This window comes from Dicentrarchus labrax, unplaced genomic scaffold (genome assembly GCF_905237075.1).
Source record: "Dicentrarchus labrax unplaced genomic scaffold, dlabrax2021, whole genome shotgun sequence".
NCBI lineage: Eukaryota > Metazoa > Chordata > Actinopteri > Moronidae > Dicentrarchus > Dicentrarchus labrax.
This window is the reverse complement of record NW_026136722.1, coordinates 11,052,902-11,078,417: the sequence shown is the minus strand read 5'-3', so window position 1 is coordinate 11,078,417 and position 25,516 is coordinate 11,052,902. Positions and strand designations below refer to the sequence as shown.

The window sequence follows — 25,516 nt, the reverse complement described above, 5'->3', positions numbered from 1 at the left end:
TGAAGAACGACCAAGTAAGGTAAACTAACTGTATTTTACCTTATTTATTTTCTTCCTCATGCAATAATTCCTGAGATTTACAGTGAACGTCTGCCACCTGGGAAGGCTATTTCAAGTGGGTGCTCTCAGTAACTGGCAATTAACCTTTGCTTACACTCTATTTGCAGGTCAGTAGATTTGACGTCCTATATGATATGTATTGCTTAATTTGGCTATTTCATTATGCTGTCTAATGGAAAACCATAACCTCCATTTCACGCATGGTATATCTTGTTGCTATGTGGAAACGAGGACCAGAACATTTGTGGCTGTTTTAAATCAGACAGATGGGGAATCTTGCTACTGAAAGGAAGAGATCAATCCAAGTCCAGCCATTGGCAGGCTTCATTACAGAGTCACTGCTGCATGCTACCATAGGAGCCTGTCAATATCAATTATCAATTGAAATTATCTATAGAAAAAGCATCTGGCATTGTCCTTCTTTGTGCTAAATCATACCATTATACTGTGTATCTGGATCCCTGAATCCATATTTTGCTCAGCTGTAGCCTAAACAGGCCTGCTCACGCTGGCCAGGCTCTTCCAGCCCTTCTGTAATTTGTCAGCTATTGCCCAAGGACTAATGTTTCCAAACCAGAGTGCAGTGTGACCTCACCTGATTACAGAGGGTCAGTGACAGGGGGTTTGCTGCTTGTTTCTTTGAAGAAACAAAATGAGTTTTTATAGTCCAGGCACCTCATCCTCCAAAAGAAGCGAGGGGAAAAATGCAGGGATAATTTCACCTAATGAATGTAGAAACACAATAGGTGTATAGAGGCAGTGTGGTTGTGATTGATTCGGTTTGTTTGGAGGTTGAGACAGTGAGGATTGTGTGTGTCGGTGTCACAGATGGGCTGTAATACCCTTTAAACACATGATGATGATGAGTGTGTTCAGGGATATCCTGGTTCGATCACGTTTAGGGGGTACTGAGGTTCAAATTAAACTTGTGTGGGCTGTGTATGTTACATTTATTTTGTGCAGAGCTTTCAACGTACCATTTCACACAGTAGGTAGATCCTAATTATGAGCATTTGTATCTGGCAAAATAGAAATTTAGTCCTTTGTATCTCTGATGTGTTTAACTGTGTGTGCCAGTCTCTATAGCTATATCTCTCTCTGTGTGTGAGCATCTGTATGCATTTCAAATACCCACTTCTAGACACTTGAGAGAGAGAGAGAGAGAGAGAGAGAGAGAGAGACAGCGATTGACAGAGGCTCTAGATGACCTCAGTACCCTGGGAGTATTAGCTACTATAAAATGGAGTGATTAGAACCAAAGCGAGAGCTGTGATTGATAGTGACAGAAGGCTTAATTAGGGCTCAATCACACCAAGTTTGTCTGCCATGGTCCGTTAATCTATCTAGCCTTGAAGTAACAGCCCCAATGAACCACACCTAGGTGCACAGATAGCTCCACATAGTATGGCGGCGTCCCAGCACTGAAATACTCTCACTAATCAAAATGTCAACTTGTGAACGCATAACTTATCTCCTTGACACATATGGTCGCACTCTACTCTGGGAAAACCTACATTACTGAGCCCTATAATCCCTCTTCTGTCACCCAGGCCTTCTCCCAGTCCTCTCAACTTGCATCCCCCTCGCTGCATGTGTGTGTGTGTGTGTGTGTGTGTGTGTGTGTGTGTGTGTGTGTGTGTGTCCATAGGTTGCCCCCTTTTAACATTTAACACTGAAGTGCCTGTAATACTATATGTTTCCCCCTTTCAAGAGCTCTTCTGTGGCTCAGTGGAATATATTTTGCTGTAGCCTTTTTGAAATGCTCTCAGTTGAATTTTCAGGCAGCACAGAGTTTTAAAGATGGGAACTGATTTACTCATTTATTTCATGCACAGGGATCTCCTATGATCCTCCTGATTGCACAATTACTGTTATCTATAGTGCCTCCCTTTTCTACCTCTGCCAGTGTTTGTATTTTCTAGTGTACCTGTGTCCTTCGATTCTGTGATTGGTGTGTGTGTGTGTAGGGGGTGTTGCGCTCGCCCTCCAGTGCATAATCATAAATATTTGATACTTTAATTTCAACTGCTCTTTGTCTTAAAACAGTAGTTGGCTAAAATGTACAAAACTGCAAACATATTAGACGTTGTCTTTGACAGCCCAGCATTGGCCGTATCTAATTTTTGTCAAATTGGAACAAACAGATATTAAATCTGGCTCAGTTTTCTCAGTACAGACTGAAACAAGCCTTCTTTCTTGGACAGAATTAGAAAAGGGGTTTGCTGCTGAAAGTTACAACTGCCAATTATCTTTATATGTGTAGTTCCCATAACCCATACCTCTAATCAAGTCTGTGTCTGATTAATTAGTAAGTGAATGTATGTACTGCTCTTACAGAGGGACGGATAAGAAGGAATATTTGAACGATACTGTTCTGATTACAACAACACCATTTATATTTTCTGGCAGTGAGTCAGAGGCTTCTGTTTTGAGGAAATGCCAGATGACTAAACAATTAAATACAGATCTCTTGCAGGCTGATGACAAGATTTTTGCCAGTCTGGTTTTTGCCTATAACATGAACATGATATCGAGACCTGAAATGGATGGAATTTGTTTATGTTAGCAGTAGTAGACTTTGTGTAAATCTTATTATAGCCTGGTTAAATTTGAAAAACAAGCTAGTTTTTCTGTCTCTGGTATTCATCAAAACCCTCCCATCTTCTCTCTTTTTTGCTGTCAAATAGACTTTTTACATTTTGAGAATTCTCAGATGAATGAATTTTCTGGCTTAATGTAGTACAGCAATTACTGTGTTTCAGCATTACAGCGCAATATACCATTCTTCTCAGAGTTGATAGCATGGTCATAAGAGCCTTTAAACACACAAATGACTCCCATCACAGCTCCACTCTTATTTGTTAGACAAGAAACCAAACACAACAGAGTCTCCATCGCTCCACAATAGAAAGCCTCAGTGGGAGCTTTCCTCAGAGTCCACGATTATCATACAAATGCACCATTTGTCCTTAGAACAATATCTTATCGGCTGTCGCTTCCACATCTTCTCCCCCTCGATCTCTGTATCAGTCTACTCTCTGCGATCCTTTCTCCCCATGCTCCTACTCCCACTCCCTCACCCTTTATTCTTCCAGTCAAGCCTTAATGTAGTAAGGCCAATGTAGAGCATGATCCATCAATATTGTCAATATTCATACTAGTTTCACTATGCTTTGACTTCACTATAAAGGTGGAGTCCTTTAGTTAGCCTTTCAGAACTCTTGTAAGTGTCAGTCATATTATTTATTTTATATATATATATATTTAAGACAGTTTAGAAAGCTGATAGCTATCTCTGTCAAGAATTGTAGAATCATGAATGTATTATGCATTATGTCAGCAGAGCCAGAGCTGGCATAAAGGAAGGATATTAGCAATATAAATGGCTGGTATGATGAGAAGAGTCACTCTGTGAAAAGGTGATTTTATCAGATTTGATGCCAGGTGGGAGAGACAAGGAGCATGCAGACCTCATAACTTCTTTTATGACTCATGCACATGTCCTCACAGCCACATGATGCTGCCGGTAAACAACGAGAGTAAAGTTAACTGAAAAACACCCAGTTCCTAATGGAAATTAATTGGAGGGTTCTGCATAGTCAATGGGGCTAGGGAGTGGTATAGGCTAATAAAACAAAAGCAACAGGCCTGACAAATGGTCCTTTCTATTAAAAAAAAAAGTTTATAAAAACAAACATCCTAATTAATATTGGCGAAGAAGAAAGGTTTCAAGTAGGTCCATTTGAAAACAAATGCGACAGCATGGTGGGAGGATGGAGGGCTCATACACAGTCTGAGTATGATCTTGCTACAAAGAATATTGTGCATATGATGCCCGGAGGACATTAGCCGCTGCTCTCTTTGTGAGAAGGTTGTAAGTACAGAGAAGACATTACCTGAAGGCAAAGTGAGATACACCTCTGTTTGGTTACACAATCAGAGTTTATTAAATTTGATTCTTTGTACTCCAGCAGCCCCTGGATTCTGTGGCTGTATACTGTATAGTAAGTGATACAGACACATATTGGATATATGTTAAAGCTGTATCCTTTTTCATTGTTATCACTGATGAGCAATAGCCCGAGGCTGAGAGAACAGAGTCGGTGCAGGGTGTGTCCCTGGTCATTGTCCAGACTCTTGGTTCTTTTATTTCTAGATTTCTTTTGCTGCCACTGGGCTTTAATAGGCTAGATATTGAATTCCCTAACCAGCTTTTCCGTTAGACGAGCACTGTCAACACTTAAGAGCCATCCTGCTGTGGATACTAACACAGCCATGGGGCTGACTAGCATGTGTCTGAGCACTTCTGGGCTCTAGCGGTGTTCGATGTTGCTGGAGGGCCCCGTGGCATCAGAGTAGGGGCAGGGAGCTACTGTGCCACACTGTTGTGGGGGATCGCAAAACACAGTTGTCCACTGATCGCAGCTCCCTTATTCCCAAATTGTGTTAGCTTTATACACCACAGGCCTTTCAAATCCAAGCAACCCCAGAGACACCAGGGACAGGCAATAGAGATGATCCCTCTCATGTTTCTTTCTTCTTGCCTCGCACATGTCATCCTCAAAGCAGTGACGTTGAAACAGATTGATATCTCGCGTTGATTTGATCAAGTCTGCGAACATTTTAGGCTAATGTAATCTGAAGGCACAGGGAGATAGAATGTCATTGGATGGCTTTTAATAGAGTTGGGCATCAGTTTAAGGCTTACTTTGTTTCACGATAGAGGGATGAATGGGGTGTTTGTTTAGCCAGCAAATTATGGACCCAAGTAGTGCTTTTCAATTATTTCAGTTCAGAGGAACTGAAGCAACTTGTTGCGTTCTGTTCCCCCTTCAGGTAAACAGAGACTATGGGAATAAGTCAGCATTCCCTCCTCTAAACAATAAATAGTGAATGATCGTTTCAGGAAAGGATGAGGCGAGGCTGGTTTACGTCAGTGAATAAGGGGGAGGAATGGCTGGAGCACTTCCACTGGTGATGTATGGAAAGTTTGAATGCATGGGAACTCAGGGGTTGTTCAGGAAATGGTCCTGAGTAGAGGCTACAGTACACGCTTACTTACTGTCAATATACTGTGAGATACATCACACATTTCTTGTAAATGATGATTCTTGTCATTTTCCTGCTTGCCCAGGCTAGTGGGTAGAGAGAGTGACGGTTGGAGGCTGTAGACATATGTACATATGCATGGTAAATAAAACAGTAGATAAACCAGTCACCAGATAGACTGGTTGAATTTTAGTTATACACATTTGAAAAGACAGAGAAAGAAAGAGACTATTTAAAGGTCTCAGTCATCATTAAGTTATTATGGAAGTACTGCTTGTTTCATTGAAGTGTTGAAATCAATTTCGCAGCAGCAGTGAGTGGAATAAAAAAAAAAATCTGACATTCTTTTCATCTGCTTCTTGAGTCAGCTTGAACTCGTGCATTGTCAGTGTTAAAAGAAAAATGTGTGTTTTACCACAATAAAAAGGCTCTTTCTTTAGTGGGGACGTGTACATATATTCTCATTTTTCATTTCCAATGTGTGTGATGGTTGTGTATCTGGGTCAGGGACAAGCTGCCCTGTCAACCATTGGTTGGATGAAGTAGAGAACACCTTGCCTCTGTTAAGCTGTTAGAGCGGCCCCGTGCTGATGTGCAATTTATTTGCCTCTTGTCGTTCCTTTGAATTTCTCCTGCCCTTATTTGTAGTTTGTGTATATTATTACTGTGTTTCTTTGTCTGCCTTTGGAACAGCTTTTTTAAAACCCTTTGAAATCAGTCTCCTTTTTGAGCTTACCTTTTTTTAATCTGCACATCTTCGTAAAATGTGTGCAATAAATGCCAGGACAGTCATTTGTTCTCATTTCCATATCACAGTGGTCTACACTGCACAGTATAGACCTGGCTTGACCTGAGTTTGTCTGCATATTTATGATACATTTTTCTCTTTTAATTGGGGCATTCAGATTCATCCCTTCTCTTTCCTTACAGCATTTTTAAAATATTTATTATGGATTTTTTTCCCCAAATGCATGCTATGAATTTCCATTTTTGCTTTATTTCCATTAATATAACAGAATAAACTTTAAAATCAGTGATCTTAGTGTAAGGTTTAGGGGATAGAATGGTTATGTTATTTCTTGTTTATTTTTATTTTTTTAAATTTTTTCTACTTTACTGGTATGAATACTATTTCTGCGTTGTGTGCAGCCGTTGTGATGAGCCAGTGCTGTGCTGTTGTGCATGCATAGATTTGGGTTTCTTTAGTTTCTTCAACTGTGTCATTAGATGGCCAGTGCTGTGTCATTATGGAGCACAGGCATGGGTGGAAGCAGCAGGAGAACAAGGTTCAGCTCTCCCTCTCTCTCTCTCTCTCTCTCTCTCTCAAAGATCCTCCTCCGCATGTCCCCCTCTGTCTTTCTGTCCATCTGTCTGTGTCTTTTTGTCTGCTCTCTCTCCTTTTCTCTCTCTTTCTTTCTCTTTCTCTCTCTCTCTCTCTCTCTCTCCCTCTCTTTCACACTTCAACTTTCAGAGTGTACATGCAAATGCGGAAATGCAAATTCTCTCCCCAGGCTCAGGTTTAAAATGCTACGCCATGCCCCTTTCTTCATGTTCTCTTGTTTCCAGCTGTTAAAGCTGCTGTTTTTTCCTTATTAAAGCCCATGAGATGATCTTAGATGCCTCAAAATAATTAGCTTGATAAACCGGTATTTTTAATGAGGAGCAGAGCAGACAGAAAGACCTGGGAATATATTCTCTTGGTGAATCTTACACAATACACTGAAATGGTTGTTCCTTAATCCAGCGACATGTTTTTTTTTTTCTTTTTCTGCACATCAGTGTCCCCAAAGCAATCTTTCTCAACAATTATCTAATTGTTTATTTTCCTTGTGCTTTATGGAGGGCCTTGGGGGGCTGATATGTGGCTATTGCCCAAAGGGGACATCGTGATGTGCGTGTGTGTCTTATGTTTTGAAATAATGCTCTTTATGAGTTTTTAATGTGTTTTTCTCCCCCATCCTCCCCTTAGATTAAAGATCCCAACTCTCAATCTATCCCACAGCTCAACTCTTTATTGGGCTATATTTCCACTTTACTTTTCATCCTCTGTTGTACACTCAAGTGGAAAAGCTCTCGCTTAGAGAAACATCAAGGGCAAAATGACCTCTGAAATTATCGTCCTCTCCTGGGTAGATATCACAGCTTCTTCTCACTGAGTTCGAAGAGGCTTTAAGGACTTTGATGAATGAAGAAATGCATGGATGCCTGGATATAGGGACGTATGTCACCCTGGATGTCTTAGGAAGAAGACGAAACTGGAGATTTGGCAAAGGATAGAAAAAGACTGTCTTGGCCAGGTGCAGTGCCTGATGGATTTGGTTGTAAAAGAGGACATTAGCTTGAGGGAAAGCCACATTAAAGCCTTTACAATTTTGTTTTGTTATGAGGACAATAACTTGCCATAGTGGAGCTCTCTCAACAGAACCAGTAACACTTAGCTTTCTAGTTATTATGCCTTGTGGATGTGTGCTTGAACACTGATGGATTTAGTTCTTTGTAGAAGGAAGGTTATACATTTGAATGTGTCCTTGGTGGTGATATTGTTATTATCATTGTTATTATTTTTAGATTAAGTGCGTAAGAATAGTGCATATCTACACTATAAAAACCAATAAAAGGTGTACTGTGGTTTCTGATAGTGACCTTTGAAAAAAGTAAGAAGAACCGTTTGTGTTGGTTTTAAGTGCTACGTGAGTCCTTTGGTTCTGCCAATAAGAGGTTTATAAATGAATGTTTAATTTATAACTGCATCTTTTCTTATCGAAGGAGAAAACAATATCCTTATCACGTCTGCCTGCCTTCAAGTTTTTGCTGCCTAAACTGCAAAGACGCAAAGAAAAAAGTTTTCCTTCTAACTGTTCTTAGTCATCATTCAAATGTAAACTATTTGTAAATGGTAAATGGACTTTAAAAGCACCTTTTTAGTCTTCCCAACAACTCAAGGTGCTTTACACTATGTGCATCAGCACAGCATAAGTATCTTGCTCGAGGACACCGTTACTTCCCAAATCTGTTATTTTTTTAATGAATAATAATATTTACTTTAGCAACAGGTGATAATGATTTCCTGGGCTTTTTACCACCATGGTATTGACTGTTTGATTGCTCTGTGCATGAAAGAACTCATGCAGTCATATAGTCAATTAGCTCAGTACGACTCACCACACACACACATACACACACATACACACATATACACACACACTCTCTCTCTCTGTGTGTGTCTCTCTCTCTCTCTCTCTCTCTCTCTCTCTCTCTCTCGCACACACACACAAAATCTTTTCTTCTTCTTACTTTCCCATATGGCTGCAAATATTGCAGGGCGTCTCTTCTCTCCAGCAATTCGTCATTTTCCAATCAAAAGGTGCAATTACACACTCCTGGGCCTTCGCGGGCCTGGGGAGCTGTGCGTATCTTGTGTTTTCCATCGTGTGCAGAAGCCTTTTTGTTAGCAGGTTGCTCAGAGCGAAGAGAGCCTTCAACAAGTTGGAGCGGGCTATCAGCTTCAATGGCTGAACACACTTCACAAGTATATGTGTTTGCTCACATCTGCTTATGTGAGAGGGAGGGAAAAGACAACGGACCCTGTGTTGCCATAGCAACAAAGAGGAAAGTTACCCCCACCCCCAAATGTTGCTGGGAAAGTGCTGCTTGGTTTTAGTATGTGTGTGTCTGACCATGTGGGCTGCTGGTATAGCGTCACTCTGGAACCCTGGGAAGACCCCCCCACCACCACCATCTCTTCCTCTTCCTCTTCCTGCAGACAGCAGACAGGAGAATAGATTGCACTTGTTCTGCTTCTCTTTCATCTGTGTAATATGCGGGGACCACCAGCAAGTCAGGCCTGGTGTTTTTCATCCTCGACCTGAGTCATCCACTCTTCCCTCCATAGGATGAAAGGAGAGCTACTGAGAATTTTCCCCTGAGGTGGTCAGACAGGAAATACAGTCACCTTCAGTCCCGCTGGTTATGTGTCTGTACACATGTAAGAGCTGTCTGAAGAGTGTCTCTTTGTCATTTCCATCATGTCTCCCCATGAGCGTCCATGTCAGATGGGCGTGTGAATGGTCTAATAATCCTAATGATCCGGTTGGCAGGTGTGTATTTTAAGCCTGCGTGTACAGTAGCTGTATGTGTGTGCGTGCGTGTGTGTCCCTGTAACAGGAGGGTGCCAGAATGGAAAGGGAGAAAGAGCAGTAATTATGGCCCCCCATGTTCAGCAGAAACATCAGAGGGAAGTAATTTGTTGCTCTATATTTAATCAGTGGAGATAACGAGACTGACTGCAGCTGTCTGGGCCTATGGGCAAGCGGACAAGCAGGAACACCATTTCCTCCAAAACCCATTAGTCTTGAATGCAGCCAGAGCCAGTGTCTTATTTCCATACTTTTCAATGTTCAAATAATCATTATTACCCTTTCTATCTCCAATGTGTTCAATTGTACACTTTTTATTCCTCACCTTTATTCCTTTCCCTTTTATCTCCCAGCCCTCCACTTACTTGCTTCCCCTCTTCTGTCTCTTGACTTGACTCCATAAAAGAAGTATGTCATCTCTTCAATCACCTGCAGCGCCTCCTGCCTACTTTTCTTTTTCTTTTTCTCTTGCACCCACTTTATCTCTGTCTCTCTCTTTCCATCCCTCTCTTAGGGTGCAGGTAGAGTTCTATGTGAATGAGAACACTTTCAAGGAGCGCCTCAAGCTGTTCTTCATCAAAAACCAAAGATCCAGTGAGTTGCCTTTGTTTGGGATCTCGCTTTCTCTATCTGTAATTAGTTGGGCGAATTTCCTGCCTGCTGTCTGTTTTCTCACACCATGAGACGCTCTTATTTTTGATTGAGTGTTTCGTTTTAGTCTGTGATTTGCTGTCATTCTTGCTCTGCATTTCATCACCAGTTGTTAAACTTATCCGCTCTTTGTGACTGTTTTATATGTCTGTGTAGCGATTTAGATGATCTGTGGATTAATTTATAGAAATGTCATTCCTTTAATATGTATTTTCTCCTGCATGCACGAAGTAATCAAAACAGGTAGCCTATTCATAAAACCTTAATTTTAAGTAGATAAAGAATTTTTACTTAACTTCAACAAATAGTTATGGCATTCATTCCTGTTTATTAACCACTACATAAATAACTGTAATAGTAATATAAGCAGAGGTGTAAGGAATGCAAGATTAGCTCTCAGCAAACAAGATAAAATACTTTATGCATTTTCTGCTATATTAAGCCCACCATTGTCAGTCCACCATTGCACATGCTTTATTGGAAAGATGTGATGAATTATGATTTGGAGAACAATTTTAGGGACTGGTGAACTTTTTGGTAGTGATTATAAATGGCTTATGATCTGCTATTAGTTATTCTGTTTTTATTTTTTGTGTCTTTTAAAAACGTATTTGTATTTTAATATTTTTTTTAGTAGTTTTGTATACAGTGTTACACCACTCCAAAGAATCCCACAGAGCTTTCTTCAGAGATTTTTAAAACATGCATGAAGCATATTAAAAACATTTGTAATCATATTTGAAATGAAATAAAATGTGTCTATATATTCAGCTGCTGATATTCAATTTTAATGATTATGTCTTTTTTTTGCATTGCAGGTCTGCGAGTGCGAATGTTTAACTTCGCTCTGAAAGTGCTGAGCTGCCTCCTCTACATTGTCAGAGTCCTGTTGGACAACCCGCAAGAGGGAAGACAAGACTGGTGAGAGAAATGGTGATAACAGGGGCTTAATGATGTGAAAAAAGTCTTTGTGAGTGTGGAGGCCTGATAGCAAGAGCAAGTGCATCAGGTCAATAGACGAGATAACAGTGTGTATAGAGTATCCCGTAAAAGGATTGGTGGGAGAAGAGAGGGGGTGGGGATGTAATCAGGAAAGTAAACTGATATTTGGACTGAGATTAGTCCAGTTTTCCGTGAGAGAAGCTGGACAAGAAGTTACCTTCATTGCCATTTTTGTTGTTTTTTTTTCCCTCCTGCAGCATGAGCGGAGTGAACTGCACCAAACAAAACACATCATCCCGTCCCTGTAGTGAGTTTGACTGGTGAGTCTTTAATTAGGAGTGATGGCTTCGGCCTGCAGACAAGGACCATGAAACCGCACACCCTGGAGGACTGGCATCCCCAACACCGCCCCTCTGGTCGGAAACGTTGTATAACGCAATCAATGCAACTTCACTTAACTGATGCAATTCACAGTGCTGATATTGAGCATTACAGATCCACATTCATTCGTCACAATCCAACTGTATGGATTACCTGTCAACATAATATGTATGTAGTGCCTGTGCAGCCTAATCAACAGCGATCTAGTGGAGATAAAGTGTGTAATATACAACAGCAGAGAGGGAGAGAAACCAGGAAGTGTCCATGGACCTCAGGCTATGCCATGTCTCCTGCTCGGGGACCTATTGATCTAATTGGTGGCTGGTGACACTGGCTAAGCTCTGGCTCCACATGAATAAGGAGGCTGACAGAGTGAGCTCAGGAAAGGGATGGGCCGCCTCCTGCTCTGGGCAGCAGACTCGTAGGAGCAAATCAGAGCGCAGGCAAGCAGCCATCATAAGCCCCAGGGTGTCTTTGGCACAAAAAAAACTGCCTTTCTCGCACAATAAGGCTGTAAATTTCCATTTGACTGTGTGAATATTACTTTTTTTTCCTACAATATGAGCACACTGGCAGCTGTGCACTTCCACTGTTCTTCAGTTGTAAACAGCATAATTAAATTTTATGTAGGGCCTAGTGACATGAGCTGTGTTCAAGGTCCCTGTCAAGTGTCATTGTGTTCAGCAGAAAAGAATATTTTAGTAGCCTCCAGCTAATTTTTGTCCCTTTTTTGCCACATCTCTCTCCTCTGCTCTCCATCTTTTGCTTTTCTTCCACTCTGTAGGAAGCTGATCATCTGGGTGGATAGACCTCTACCGCTGTGGGGACTGCAGGTCAGATAAATCAGTACAGTGCTGTGCAAACAAGGCCTCAGTCTGTTTACACAAATATCTGCACGTCATAGTTTCTGTATTCCTTTTATTGGTTTATCAGCATTTAATTTATGTCACATGATTCTAGGACGGAAATACATGAAATCAGATCATTTTACTTGACACGAGTATTTACACAGAATGATTACACACGCATATATGTCCACAATCAGACACCAGACCGTTTCTTGCTTCACTTAAACCTGCTCCCTCTGAAGCTTAATCATCGGCACGCCTACTGATTCCTCCCACGCTCTCTTCTTCCATCTCTGCGACTCCTAATTTCTCTCTGCTCTGGTCTCTCTCCGTTTCTCTCAACTGCTCTCTGTGTCTGCATCTCTCAATTTCTCTACAACTCTGTCTCTCTTTTTGCAGGTGCTTGTGGCTTTCATCAGCTTTTCAGAAACTATGTTGCTCGTGTATCTCAGCTACAAGGTGAGTAACGCACGGCCCCCAGCAGCCAGTCTTCTTTTGTGATGTCTGTGGCTATAATGTCTACATGTGTGGTGTGTGTATGGGGGTGTGCATTCATGCAATGTGCTTAAGGGTTGTATTTGTCCACTTTGCACTCCTCTGTGTGTTCAGTCCACTAAACTGAAGTTGTCCCTTTCTCCCCTGATGCTGCTCCTTTGCTCATGCATTTGGAAAGCACCTCAGTGGGCCTTGAGGCTTCCTCAGCACTGTCCTGTTATTGACACATCAGACAGACTTTAGGGGAGGCCCCTGTGTTGCTGTAGTGGGGGGCCGATCCATCAACGGGTCGCCCTGCCTTTGATGTACATGACACTATAAGCCTATAAAGGGCTCCCTCTGCAGATTACTCTGGAGGCTAGAGGCCTTAGCATTTAGAGCTGACTGATTCCTGTGGACATAGCCTGTGCCTGTCCACCTACACTAGTCAGATTCAGGTCAGCCATATGTAGGTGGCAGACACATAAAAACAGCCATGGCTGACATCTTAATTGAACGACAAGTTACGCTGCTTCTCCTCTCAAAGGGCACAAGGGAGTTGTATAACTCTTATATATCCCGATTTATTCTATGGTGGAAAAGCCGGTCAATTTGTTCCCTTCTACTCTTCACAATCATGCCTGTTATGTGGTAATCCCCTAAGGTCGCCATGACAATGGAGTTTCCTGACCCCTGTGTGTGGTTTTTGTTTCCAGGGCAACGTTTGGGAGCAAGTATTACGTGTCCCCTTCATTCTGGAGATGATCAGCGCTGTTCCCTTCATGATCACTGTGAGTGGAAGGATATGCATTACTGAGTATTCACAGCACCCAATCACTGCAATCCCATCCTCCTTTCTTGAATACACATCACGCATTTAATACGGAAAGGCTATCACAACAAGCACATGCTCACACAACCTCTATCCTTGCAAGAGTTCCTGTGACTGTATACAACATATGAAAGAAAGTGATGAGACAGAGAGCCAAGCAGACTGAAGCTTTCTCTTCTTGGCAGGTGATTTTGCCCTCCTTCAGAAACCTCTTCATTCCTGTATTTCTCAATTGCTGGCTGGCCAAACACGCTTTGGAGAACATGATAGTGAGTGAAGCACTATCTCCCTATCCAATTGTTCCATTACTTTTATTTCGACATCTTTGTTATTTTATTTTGTTGGCATGCGATGGCCCCTCTCTGTCTCTGCCATTTCAGCTCACTGGCGTTTTCTGCCATGAAGGTAAATCAGTCACAAAACATTTAAATTGCACTTTGTTGGGTTTGTTATTGAAGCTTTTCACGTTCCCTGCCTCCATCCAGCTAGCGAAGCCTGCTCCACATTTTGTAATAAACTGTGGCTCTCTCTGCTCCATATATTTCAACACTTTGCCATTTTTATCTCCTTATTTAGTGCATTTTTATATTCCACCCATTGTTTTTTTGATGTATTTTTTTCCTACTATCCATAACTGTAGTTTACCCTTCTTTTACACCTTAACAATGCAGCGCTTGGGGTGTTGCTTCTTCAATACATTAAGTCATATCTGTGTCTGTCTCTGCAGAATGATCTCCACAGGGCAATCCAGCGGACGCATTCAGCCATGTTTAACCAAGTGGTGATACTCATCAGCACGCTGGTGTGTCTCATGTTTACTTGGTGAGTACCCTTGCTGCCACTGAACTAAAAGGGGGGGGGGGCAACAAGGACTGAAAAGCGGGAAAAGAGAGACATTAAATGGAGGTTGAATAGGAAGTGAAAGGTGTCACAGTCGTGGACAGGGTAAGGAAAGAAGCAGAAAGAGGGTGAGATGGACAAGCGACGCAAAGCAATAGTGTGATACATAAAAACTGCTGCTCCTGGATATAAGAGGGAGAAAAGACAGAGAGCAGAGAGGTAATTGGTAACTGTAAGAGTGAGATAGTGCTCTGAAATGACAACTGGCGATGTCTTCAGTGCACTGGAGGATGTGTCAGCTCATAGCATATCTGGTGTGAAAGCCTGGACTAATCCAGAAGATCCTACACACAGCCTGAATTAAGCTCTCTGACCATGTCAGATTTGACATTTGCCTGTTGACTCATCTATCCCTTAAAGAACACAATTATACGCACAGCGGGCACTCGCACACCTATATACACAAATGTACAATGTCCCACATATGCGCTCAAGCATGCATCCACCCCCATTTCCACACACACAAGTCACACATATACGCACAGGTGTGAAAGACAACTCTCCATGTATAAGGCCCCCAGAGGCACCTATAGTTTACCCAGAATATGAAGTCTCTCTCTCGCTCAGTGATGCTTTCTACATCTTTCCCAACCTGCCGACCTCCATCAGCATCTGCGGTATCCAACACCTCGAACGAGCGGGGAACAACCTGACCCTGTTCGACTCTCTCTACTTCTGTGTGGTCACCTTTTCCACTGTGGGCTTTGGAGATGTCACCCCCCAAATCTGGCCCTCGCAACTCCTGGTGGTCATCATGATCTTTGTGGCGCTCATTGTGCTTCCCATTCAGGTGAGAAACAGCAGTGATAACCTCTAATATAATCACATATAGTAGAATAAACAAGATATGTAACTAGTAGTAAAGGCTGACTGTTCCAACAAACATGATATCACTATACAACATAAAGCTCTAAAAGCGATCGATGAGTGACGGCACAAACCCATCTCACCCGGCTGTATTCCAGTTTATATGGTGGTTAACAAATCTTAGATAAAGTGAGCACAGGCGTCCCTTTAAAGTAATCAGAAAAATCATCGTAAAATAAACTCTTGGGATAGCTTTGCAATCCACAAAATCCAAATTGTTTTCTTTTGTGCGCTCATTACAGTGAAGTTTTCTCTGTTAAGACTAAAAGTTGTTGTATTTCCCCACTTGCACAATAATGTGATGACTCATTGCATCCTACGTAGATTTACAACCCTATTTTTACTCCGAGAACAGTGAGAGTGTCTTCCTTACTCGCTCAATTCCCCAAATCCCTCTCTTGTCATTTAACTGTTCCACAGAGGGAACTTTAGAACCCTTTTACTCACACATACACACACTACTTGTACAGGGACTGCTAAATACACCCTGACAAACGTATCAGTTATATTGTATCCTAATGGTTGTTCCTCATACTTGTGTAAACGTTTTATCCCTAAGGGAGCTGGCGCACCTGTGTGCCTCCCAAAAGATGTGAAAGTGCTAATAGGAGGAATTTCCTCTGTGTTTGTACTGTACCTGCAGTCAGAGGAAGGCAGGAAACCACGCTCACACACTACTGATAAACAATTCACAAATAATTTGGTTCACTGACATTCTTGTTTTCTTGTAAATTGGATTTCTTTTGTCATGACGCTACACATCTTTGATAGCTTTTCTGTTTTTTTAATCACGTCACATAAGCAGTGGGTGTAGGGCTGCATCCTACGCATGCCTGTTCAACTGGCTGTTGAACAAGCTCCCAGTGCATTGTTTTTCCAATCAGCTGTGGCCGGGTGGTAGCAAATATGTTCACAAAAACAAAAGGCACAAGCACGAAGATACTTTGCTGAACTTACACGAGCAGACTCGTAAAAAAAATGGCGATCTATGCATCACCAACAGGAATGCCATGTCATCCTCCCCACTCCCTCTCCCCATCTTTCATCCATAAATACCCCATGACATTTAGAATCTGGCCCCCCTTAGCCCCAACCCCCACCCTGTGTGTGTGTGTGTGTGTGTGTGTGTGTGTGTGTGTGTGTGTGTGTGTGTGTGTGTGTGTGTGTGTGTGTGTGTGTGTGTGTGTATGTATGTGTGTGTGTGAGTGAGTGAGTGTGTCCGTCTGTCTGACTCTGAGTCCTGCCATGACCAGTCTCCAGGCTGCAGGGGAGCCACAGAGCGCATCAGGATTCAGCTACTGTTGTTTTTTTAGTGCTGCTTCTATTGGTTTTCCGGTACCCGTCCACAGCACAGCACCAATATACCTCTTGACAAGTCATTTAATGTAATTTTGAACCTTAAAACGATATTGATTTGAAAATAAGATAATAAGCCAACCGTTTAGGTTATTTGTCTTGTTTTTAATTCAGTTTCACCAGCTTGGAGCATTTCCTTGAAACAAATCACAATGCTATAACTGAAATTATTACGTCACAAATCTACCAGTTGGTGCCATCAAGAACTGGCTGTGCTCAAATGATGGCTAAATAAAACACTATTGTCCAACAGAGCCGAGTGGCCTGAAGATGTTTTCCAATAATAATAATAATTATCTCATTATTATAAGTTTATCTGGGGCAAAATGATTGCCTCCTAGACAAAAGCAGCATACAAATTAACCGTGTCGTGGCTCAGGTTTATGTTTAGAAACGTTATCAGCCGTTCATTACGACTTTTCAAGAGCTGAATGCATCACCTAGAAGATATATATAGAAGATATATATTTTATTAATCCCCTATTGGAGAAATTGTTCTTTTCACTCTTTTTTATTTTATACACACACACACACACACACACACACACACACACACACACACACACACACACACACACACAAACACACACAGGCTGAAATGCACACTTTATGCACTTGTGGACAGTGGGAGAGAGATGGTGGAGTGATGGGCTCGCCACGTTAGCAGCGCCCCATGAGCAGTTTCTTGGGATTAGGTTGCCTTGCCCAAGGGCACCTCAGCAGTGCACAGGAGGTGAAACTGGCACTTCTCCAGCTACCAGTCCACACTCCATATTGTGGTCTGTGGGACCTGAATCGGCGACCCTCCGGTTCCCAATCCAAGTCCCTATACACTGAGCTACTGCTGCCCCAGTATCGACTTCATGTCACTTAAATCAAGGTTCTTGGAAAGAAGCGCTGGAAACACTGGAAATGAGGGAAATTTGCGTGTTGTGTTGTTATGTCTCAGCACCACTTGTATGAAAAGGATAGTTTGGATATTTGGGGGTACTTCACATTTCCTACACAGAGCGAGACAAAGTTGCGTCATAATGGTTCTTGCTTGGCCAGTTGAAACGACCATGAAAACTATGTGTATAACTATATATGTGTGTGTGTGTATGTGTATGTGTATATATATATATATATATATATATATATTGTACTATACAGACATGAAAGTGGTATTGATCTTACTCTATTGCACAATCAAAGGCTAATTTTTTTTTTTTTTTTTGCCAATTTATCTTTTCATTTTCTAGTAATGAAAGGTTTTCTGAGCTCTGCTTGTTCATTTACTGCAAACAACAGTGATTGGCATTTTTCTCAAAACAGCAATCCGTGCCATGAATAAATGTAAAACAATGTGCTAAAATATCTGAATATTTTCTGTAAGAAATCTCTTAAATCTCTTTTTTGCATCTCTTCATCTGTAAATCCCACCATCTCTCTATCCACCAAGCCCTCCCCAGTGCATTAAGAAAATCAGTGTAATTTTGCTCAGGCCTACTGTTATTTTCGTAACGTATTTCCGTTCCATTCAACCGCCACCCTGAACCAAATCTCCACTTTTCTTAATTCCTCCAAATACTCTCCCTAATGAAACGGAAACACTATACAGTACAAGGCATTGTTTTCACTTCACATACCACCTGGCTCCTCCCTGTATTCCTGCTAACTTAATCCAATTTCCATCTGTTGCATGTGATCTATGTCATCCTGAATGCAGTTTGAGCAGCTGGCCTTTCTGTGGATGGAGCGGCAGAAGTCCGGGGGGAACTACAGCCGCTACCGGGCACAGACGGAGAAACACGTGGTGCTGTGTGTCAGCTGTCTCAAGATCGACCTCCTCATGGACTTTCTCAATGAGTTCTTTGCTCACCCCCGACTACAGGTCTCTCTAAAAGGGTTTTAAATAGGACAAAGGGGTGCTGGGGGGTCTTGTGTTTGTGTTTGCTTGTTTTCAGTAATCCTCTTCAGGAGCCTGAGCAGCTGAGGTTAAAGAAGAGGATTAATTAAGCAATAGCGCGGATCAAACTGCTGTCTTATTCATGTTGGAGCAGATGTGTGTGTTTGCTTGAGTGTGCATCCATGCATACATATCCAATATGAGTGGTGAAACATCCTCAATGCTAGTGTCCTTTGACTTAACACTTACCAAAATATTATGACCTGAAAGCATGAGAATTGTCACAGACATAGACAGAACCTCCATGTTGAAGTGAATTTCCTTTAGGGTTAATTTTATGAGTCACAACTAATTTCTATTGTATAGAAATTATAAAATATTGAAATTTACTTTAAATGAAAATAATAAAAAAACATATGAATAAGTCTTATGTCTCGTCACAGGTAGTAGCCTACTGGTAAAATGATTTGTTTTTAGGTCTAGGGGAATTACCTCTAGTATCAGCTACTAACAGGCCACAACATTCCCCGAATGTCTTGATTGCCAACAACAAGAAATAGATTTACTTGGCCTTACTTGAAACCATGTGAGGTTAATCCGCTATCCACAGTGGCTTCATTCCTCTTCCGCAGCCAGCCCTCTTTAGTCCTCTCTTGCGTCGCCAGTGCGTTCACTGAGCTCAGTGTCTGTTTTAGTTCATTAAACAAGTACACGTAGAATGAAACTAGACCCAAAACAGGAATTAGAATTATCATTCACTGTCACGGTCTCAACGAAAAGTTGCTCTTTTCTATTCTCTGTTGTATGCCACTCTAAAGTGTCCATGTCTCTACTGTATCTCCCCTGGCCTCTTGCAGGCTCATATTATTAAACACATTCTCTTGAAGACTGGCAACCAATCAAAAATAAATGATAAACTTTCACTGCAACACTTGTGAATGTCCTGTCTGCATATCAAGTGATTCTACATGGTGTACCAACCCCAAATTTAAGACTACAAATTGACTATAGTCAGTGAAATATTTCGTATATGCTTCTCGGTCTAAACACATCCGATCCAGCAGACGTATTACTGATGTCTTGATTGTGGTTTAACCCTCATCAGCCACAATACAAATTCTGTGTGTATGTTTGTGTGTGTGTAGGACTACTATGTGGTGATCCTTTGCCCAGCAGAGATGGACGTCCAGGTTAGGAGGGTACTTCATGTCCCCCTGTGGGCCCAGAGAGTCATCTACCTGCAGGGTTCTGCCCTCAAAGACCAAGACCTGATGAGGGCCAAGTGAGTCACTGTGACCAAACACAACAATAATGAACAAACAAGAGTCTAGCATTAAAACACATTTTATTAATGTATTTAGTTTCCTGTCTATCTATCTATCTATCTATCTGTCTGTCTGTCTGTCTGTCTGTCTGTCTGTCTGTCCGTCCGTCCGTCTATCTATCTATATAAAATAATTCTGCATAAAATCGAGCTTTGAAAAAAGAAAAAAACCCTGAAATAAAACACCTTGAAACACATGGAGAAGCAGGGACTCATAATTAATACCTAAAGCACCTACAGCTTTGAACTGCTGTAATTACAGTTTGAGTCATATTGCTTATTGTTTACCCCCTGGCTTGTGATATTACAGTCACAGCACCTTAGTCTGTCTTTGTCACAGGGAAAGAAAAGGAGCAAAAAGCTTGTATTCTTAATCTCCCTGTCTCCTTGCCTCCTGCTATCTCATCCATAAATGGCGTGGGCTTGAAAGACACATTGGTTTGTTTGTTGTTCTATTGTCCTGCTTTTTTTCTCTTTTGTCTTCTCCCTCAATAACATGACAACACCCTCCTTCCCGTGTCTTCTCTCCTTATCGCTTCCTGATTTTCTCTCTCTCTCTCTCTCTGTCTCTCTCTCTCTGTCTCTCTCTCTCTCGCCCCCATGGCCACATGCTCTACTAACTGCCTGCAGGATGGACGATGCTGAGGCCTGCTTTATCCTCAGTAACCGGTTTGAAGTGGACCGCATTGCTGCTGTACGTTTCTCGCCTCCCTGTATCGCCATGACTCCTCATACTGCAAAACATTCACATTTAGACCTCTTGCTTGATAATAAGTTTAAAATTTAGTTTTTCTAAAAACAGATGAAAATCTCTTGTAATTTGCTTTTATCATGTTTCTGGAGTGAACTGTGTGTTTTTTAGACTATTGCTTCATAAAAAAATCATGAAAGCAGCATTGGAAACAAGTGCTCACTGCATTGGCTGGATTTTCATGCTTGCTGGATTATGGTTGGGGATTTCTGTATCTTTTTACTAAAACATGAAGTGCACAGTGAAAGGCTGGACAGGAAAATATAAACTATACACAGACATGTGCAAAAAAAACAATAAACTTTATAGGTGTGGTGTTATACAACAGCGCACACCATGACAGTGTTAAATCAACATTCTGGACTTCACAGTGAATAATTTGGCAGCACATGCCTTCCTTAATGTCAGTAAACCAGAACTGAATTCAACATAAGTGAGTCAAAGTGAGTGACGAGAACCAAATTAAACCTTAATAATTACCTGTAATTTTTAAACTAAACCCAAGCCGGTTAGTGGCATGGTTCTATGGGTGGCAATGTCGCTCTACCACTTAAATGTCTCAACAATTATTGGATGAATCACTATGACAGTGAGTACAGACATTCGTGTACAGTGACTGTCTTTGGTGAGCCCCTGACTTTTCATCTAGCACCACCATGGTAACAATTTAGATTTTTAGTGAAATGTTTCAACAACTGTTTAATGGATTGCCATGAAATTTTGTAAAGACATTCATGTCACCCACAGGATCATTTTGAATCACTTTGGTGATTCCTTTAGTACCATCATCAGTTTAAAATTTTTATTTGTTCACCACTTTAGTTTATTCCCATCAACTTCAGCTGTACTGCAATTAGTTAGTATGTTAACTAAGTTGAAATGGTTAACACAGTAAACATAGCTATGTTAGCATTCTCACCATGAGCATGTTGTGCCGTGAGTACACAGTCTTGCGAGGGCCATTCAATTGCTCTGTGCAGTCAGTGTTTTAAGAGGATTATTAGAGAGGAGCTACAATTTGTTGCTGCTAATGATGGGTTTCTACCTCTCTCTCTCCCTGTCGCACTTTTCCTCTCTATCTCCCTTGTTTTCACTCCATCCATCTCACTCATCCCCGTTTCCAATTTTCTCAGGATCATCAGACCATCCTCCGAGCCTGGGCAGTGAAAGACTTTGCTCCAAATTGCCCCCTCTACGTCCAGATTCTCAAGCCAGAGAACAAGTTCCACGTCAAATTTGCAGGTGGGCAGGGGGTGTGAAATCAGATACACTGGTTGTCACTTGAGGTGTCAGCTAAAGGTTTGTGTCTCTGTCTTGTTTGTATGCAACTACTGTTATTTGATCACATCATGATGCAGGAAATAATGGGATGGCCCCTGCTGAAAAAATACATCTCCCTGGCCCAATTTGACAGGTGATTTGGAATTGTCACCACCAGTCATGACACACAGCAATGTAAAAGATGGGTGATTAGGTAAGCATTGTTATTTTGCTACAGCAGGGTTGCATTGGGATGCCACGGGAAACTGAGCTGTCCTGTCGGCACTTTATTTCAAGTGTGGGTCCTCAGCTGTCGAGTCCCATTTTCTACCTGAGTTTGTCAGCTTTGTCAGCTTGATTTGTAAGCCTCCTCCCAGCTTTGAAAAAGTGCTGGACAGATTGGCTCGGCTTGGCTGTAAGCTTTTGAGGGTGTCTGTGAGTTTTTACATTGCCTTTTGGAGAGCGTCCCTTCTTCTCCTGCTTAGCAGAAGACGCCAGTCAATCATCTGTGAGTGAAAGAAGGAACCAAACTCTCTCTCACCCCTTCCTCTCTCTCACACATCTCTCTGCCTACAGCCCTGGAGACCATCAAACTCAATTCTAGCTTGCCGCCCTCATCCCAGCTGTCTCTATCAATGATTAATGTTTTACTTTGCTACCTTGGCAAAGGAAATGCCCTTCTTTTGATGAGTTCTGCTGTTTTGCTAACCTGACCCTAGTTCTGCCTGCAGGCAATTATTGTTTGCCCCTGCAGTGCTGTTTAAACAGCTAGACTGAGGCCTTTGTTATTCAGGGGCATTGTTAGGTAGAAAGATACATTTGTTCATCCATGATAACACCAGTTCTATATGGTTATCAGTTGGCTCTGTGAGGTGAAACTTCTTTAGACAGCTGTCACGTGTATGTCAATTGCTTTGATGTGTTATCTTACACTGACATAGTTTTGGGATTTTCAAATATCCTCAACTATCTATCTATCTATCTATCTATCTATCTATCTATCTATCTATCTATCTATATCTATAAAAGCAAGGAATCTCTGTCTGTGTGTGTGTGTGTGTGTGTGTGTGTGTGTGTGTGTGTGTGTGTGGGCTCAAATATCTCTGCAGATCAGGATCAGACTGACCTGAGAGTTTCAACATGGCTGCTGTGTGGTTTAAGGGTGTGCAACGTCGGCTTTGTTTGGACTACAAAGATACAGTTAATAAATTATTTCATAAATAATTTAGAAGTCCGCTAGCATTACCATAGCCACCATTGCCACGTGCGCACCAGAGCCAATCACTGCAGAGCCCTAATGTGTAGTGATGGAGATCCTGACCCACCAAACATCCTGGAAAGTGACGAAGTTATGTTTTTCACTCTAAATTATATAATTATACATAATCACCAGCAGTAAACTGGACGCTGTCTGACTCCCTCACTCGCAAGATGGAGAATGTTTCTCTTTATTAAGTTGAGTGAGAGACCTGTGCAGTTATCAGACTGTCTGACCGACACGCCCTCGCTCCGCGCTGTCGGCTTATCTGTTCACACTATTTTGGTAGTTTCAAAAAGATTTTTTGATGTGGAAACCCTTACTGCCATTGCTCTCTCTCTCTCTCTCTCTCTCTCTCTCTCTCTCTCTCTCTGATGTATGCTAGCCTATATTACAGGGCTAAATAATATGTGCTGCCCATTTCATTTACTAGGCTATGCTACAAGTTATTCTGTTTATGCTGTCAGGTTTCATCCCATTTCAGATGTAGTTAACTTTCTTCTTTCAGAATTTATATGCGCTGACCATGAGGTGTGGTACTTTCACATTAGTGGAATGGGGTTCATCTCCCTACAGTGTCCTTGCTGAAAGACAAATTATATGAAAACACAATAGTTATCAATCTACACATTTCACAACAAACCTAAATGTCCCCGACGTCACACCCTCAAACACAACCTCATTTAGCCATCCATGAAAAAGCTACTTAACCTCCTATTTTCTATAGCAATACATACTTCGTACGGGCACTGCACTAGTTCAATTTTAAAATATGATATTGTTTCTTCATAGCCAATAGCCAGTGGTGGACTGAGGCAGGTTTGAGGGGCAAAAAAAGAAAATCACCAGCGTGCACACAGTAGTGATTCATTTGTGATGCTGAAACATCTTAGTCAGGGTTAGGATTAGCACCCAAGAGGGCACTCTTACCACATTTTGTCCACTGGAAGGGCAGCCTGTACAGTAGCAGTGGTTCAGTGCTCCAACCAGAGTTGAATAATCAGGTCTAACATAACACATGAGAGCTACCAACCTCACAGAGGAAGACCATTGTTATTACTTTGCTCACAGATAACAATTAATTCCTGTTTGAATGTCTTTAAAGGGATGACATCGCTGAGAGCTGCTGCCTCCTGCCTCTCATTCCATGCTGTTTTCCCACATTATGTTAATTTATTTTATTCTCTACAACCATTTGGCAACCCCCAGAAATTATCTCGCAACCCCCTTGGGTGTCCTGACCCCCAGGCTGAAAATCACTTTAACATGTTTTATCCACTGAGTGCCCCTCTGGTGGTCAATCCATCACTTTTCACCGCTGAAAAGGAACCTTAGAGGGCACTTCTATCTATCATGTTTTATCTAGCATAGGGGCATCCAAGAGGGTAAATAAGAAATTCACTGTAAGACTATAGTGAAAAGTAACGTACCCCTTTAAACTGACAAAACACATGAGTTTGAACAAAGCAAAGGTCATAATCACCTTCCTATAATCCTGAAGACACCATAGGTAGACTCAAAAAACGAATCAGTATGCAGTCATATGGGCTTTACTGTAAGTACAGACGCCATGTTTTGACACCACTTGGAAAATACTCACTAAGTGCTAGTGTGGGAGGCATTAATGAGCAAGAGATACAAGATTTAATTTGATCTGCAGGAATAGCTTAATAACAGCCCGGCATTCATTAGGGAAGATCTGTCGGTATGATGCTGCAGCAGGCCAGGAAACCCTGAGGCATCTGAGTAACAAAACAGAACTGGGTACAGAGTGTCGATTGATTATCTCCCCAGTTTACGTTTTGAACGACAATAGCCAGGCGCCCCCGTGAGCTCGGCTCATTGTAGCCACATCAGCCGACTCATTCAAACAATAACGGCATACTGATTTAATTAGCTCTACCGGTGGACCTGTGGTCAGGTTGTAATTGCACTCTTACAGAGGGTGCAAATAACCACACGCATACACACATATTTGCACACACAGAATTACACCTTTAATACCAGTCTGTGATAGAAAACCACACGCAGTCGGGAGAGATGGAGACAAAAACCCGGATCTTCTAAGCAAGGGCGACAGAAAGAGAAAAGAGAGAGCGTGTGTGTGTATGCTCAGTGTTGGTAATTGGTTTCTCTCCTGGTCTTGGTCGAGTCACCTGAAGGATAGAGAGCAGGACGGAGGGCTGAGGTGAACGGTAAGCAGAGGAGAAGATGTGAAATGAAGGGATCACAGTGGTGAAGAGAGGTTTAAAAAGGACACTGGAAATTGGATATTGGAAAAAAAATCAATTTGGTGTGTCACTACTGTGTGCTATGGGAGTTAGGAATGTAAGAGATTGAGAAAGTGGAATGTGTGTATTACAATAATGAATACTGTTCTCCGTAGATACACCAGCAGTGTTTTTGTCTCTGCATAGCTCAAAAAGCTTTCGCTTCAAAAGAAATTCACAGGCTGAATAGCAAGAGGCTATTCTTTGTGTTTGTGTGTGAGCTGCATTATGATGTACTGTTCTGAGCCAAAAGAACATTGGTACTTCAA

The 25,516-nt window shown here is 41.8% G+C and overlaps 1 protein-coding gene across 2 annotated transcripts in view; it reads left to right on the top strand.

Moving 5' to 3' along the window:
* LOC127356875 (potassium channel subfamily T member 2) overlaps positions 1–25,516 on the top strand; it is a 35,998-nt gene that overhangs the window by 926 nt on the left and 9,556 nt on the right. For both annotated transcript variants that reach the window (XM_051388933.1, XM_051388934.1), the window contains exons 2-14: positions 9,760–9,839; positions 10,715–10,817; positions 11,096–11,158; positions 12,004–12,052; positions 12,467–12,526; positions 13,258–13,332; positions 13,559–13,642; positions 14,101–14,195; positions 14,883–15,063; positions 18,205–18,369; positions 19,530–19,666; positions 20,339–20,402; positions 21,593–21,701. In XM_051388933.1, the coding sequence (XP_051244893.1) occupies positions 9,760–9,839; positions 10,715–10,817; positions 11,096–11,158; positions 12,004–12,052; positions 12,467–12,526; positions 13,258–13,332; positions 13,559–13,642; positions 14,101–14,195; positions 14,883–15,063; positions 18,205–18,369; positions 19,530–19,666; positions 20,339–20,402; positions 21,593–21,701 (1,265 nt within the window). The remainder of the gene's footprint in view (positions 1–9,759; positions 9,840–10,714; positions 10,818–11,095; positions 11,159–12,003; positions 12,053–12,466; positions 12,527–13,257; positions 13,333–13,558; positions 13,643–14,100; positions 14,196–14,882; positions 15,064–18,204; positions 18,370–19,529; positions 19,667–20,338; positions 20,403–21,592; positions 21,702–25,516) is intronic.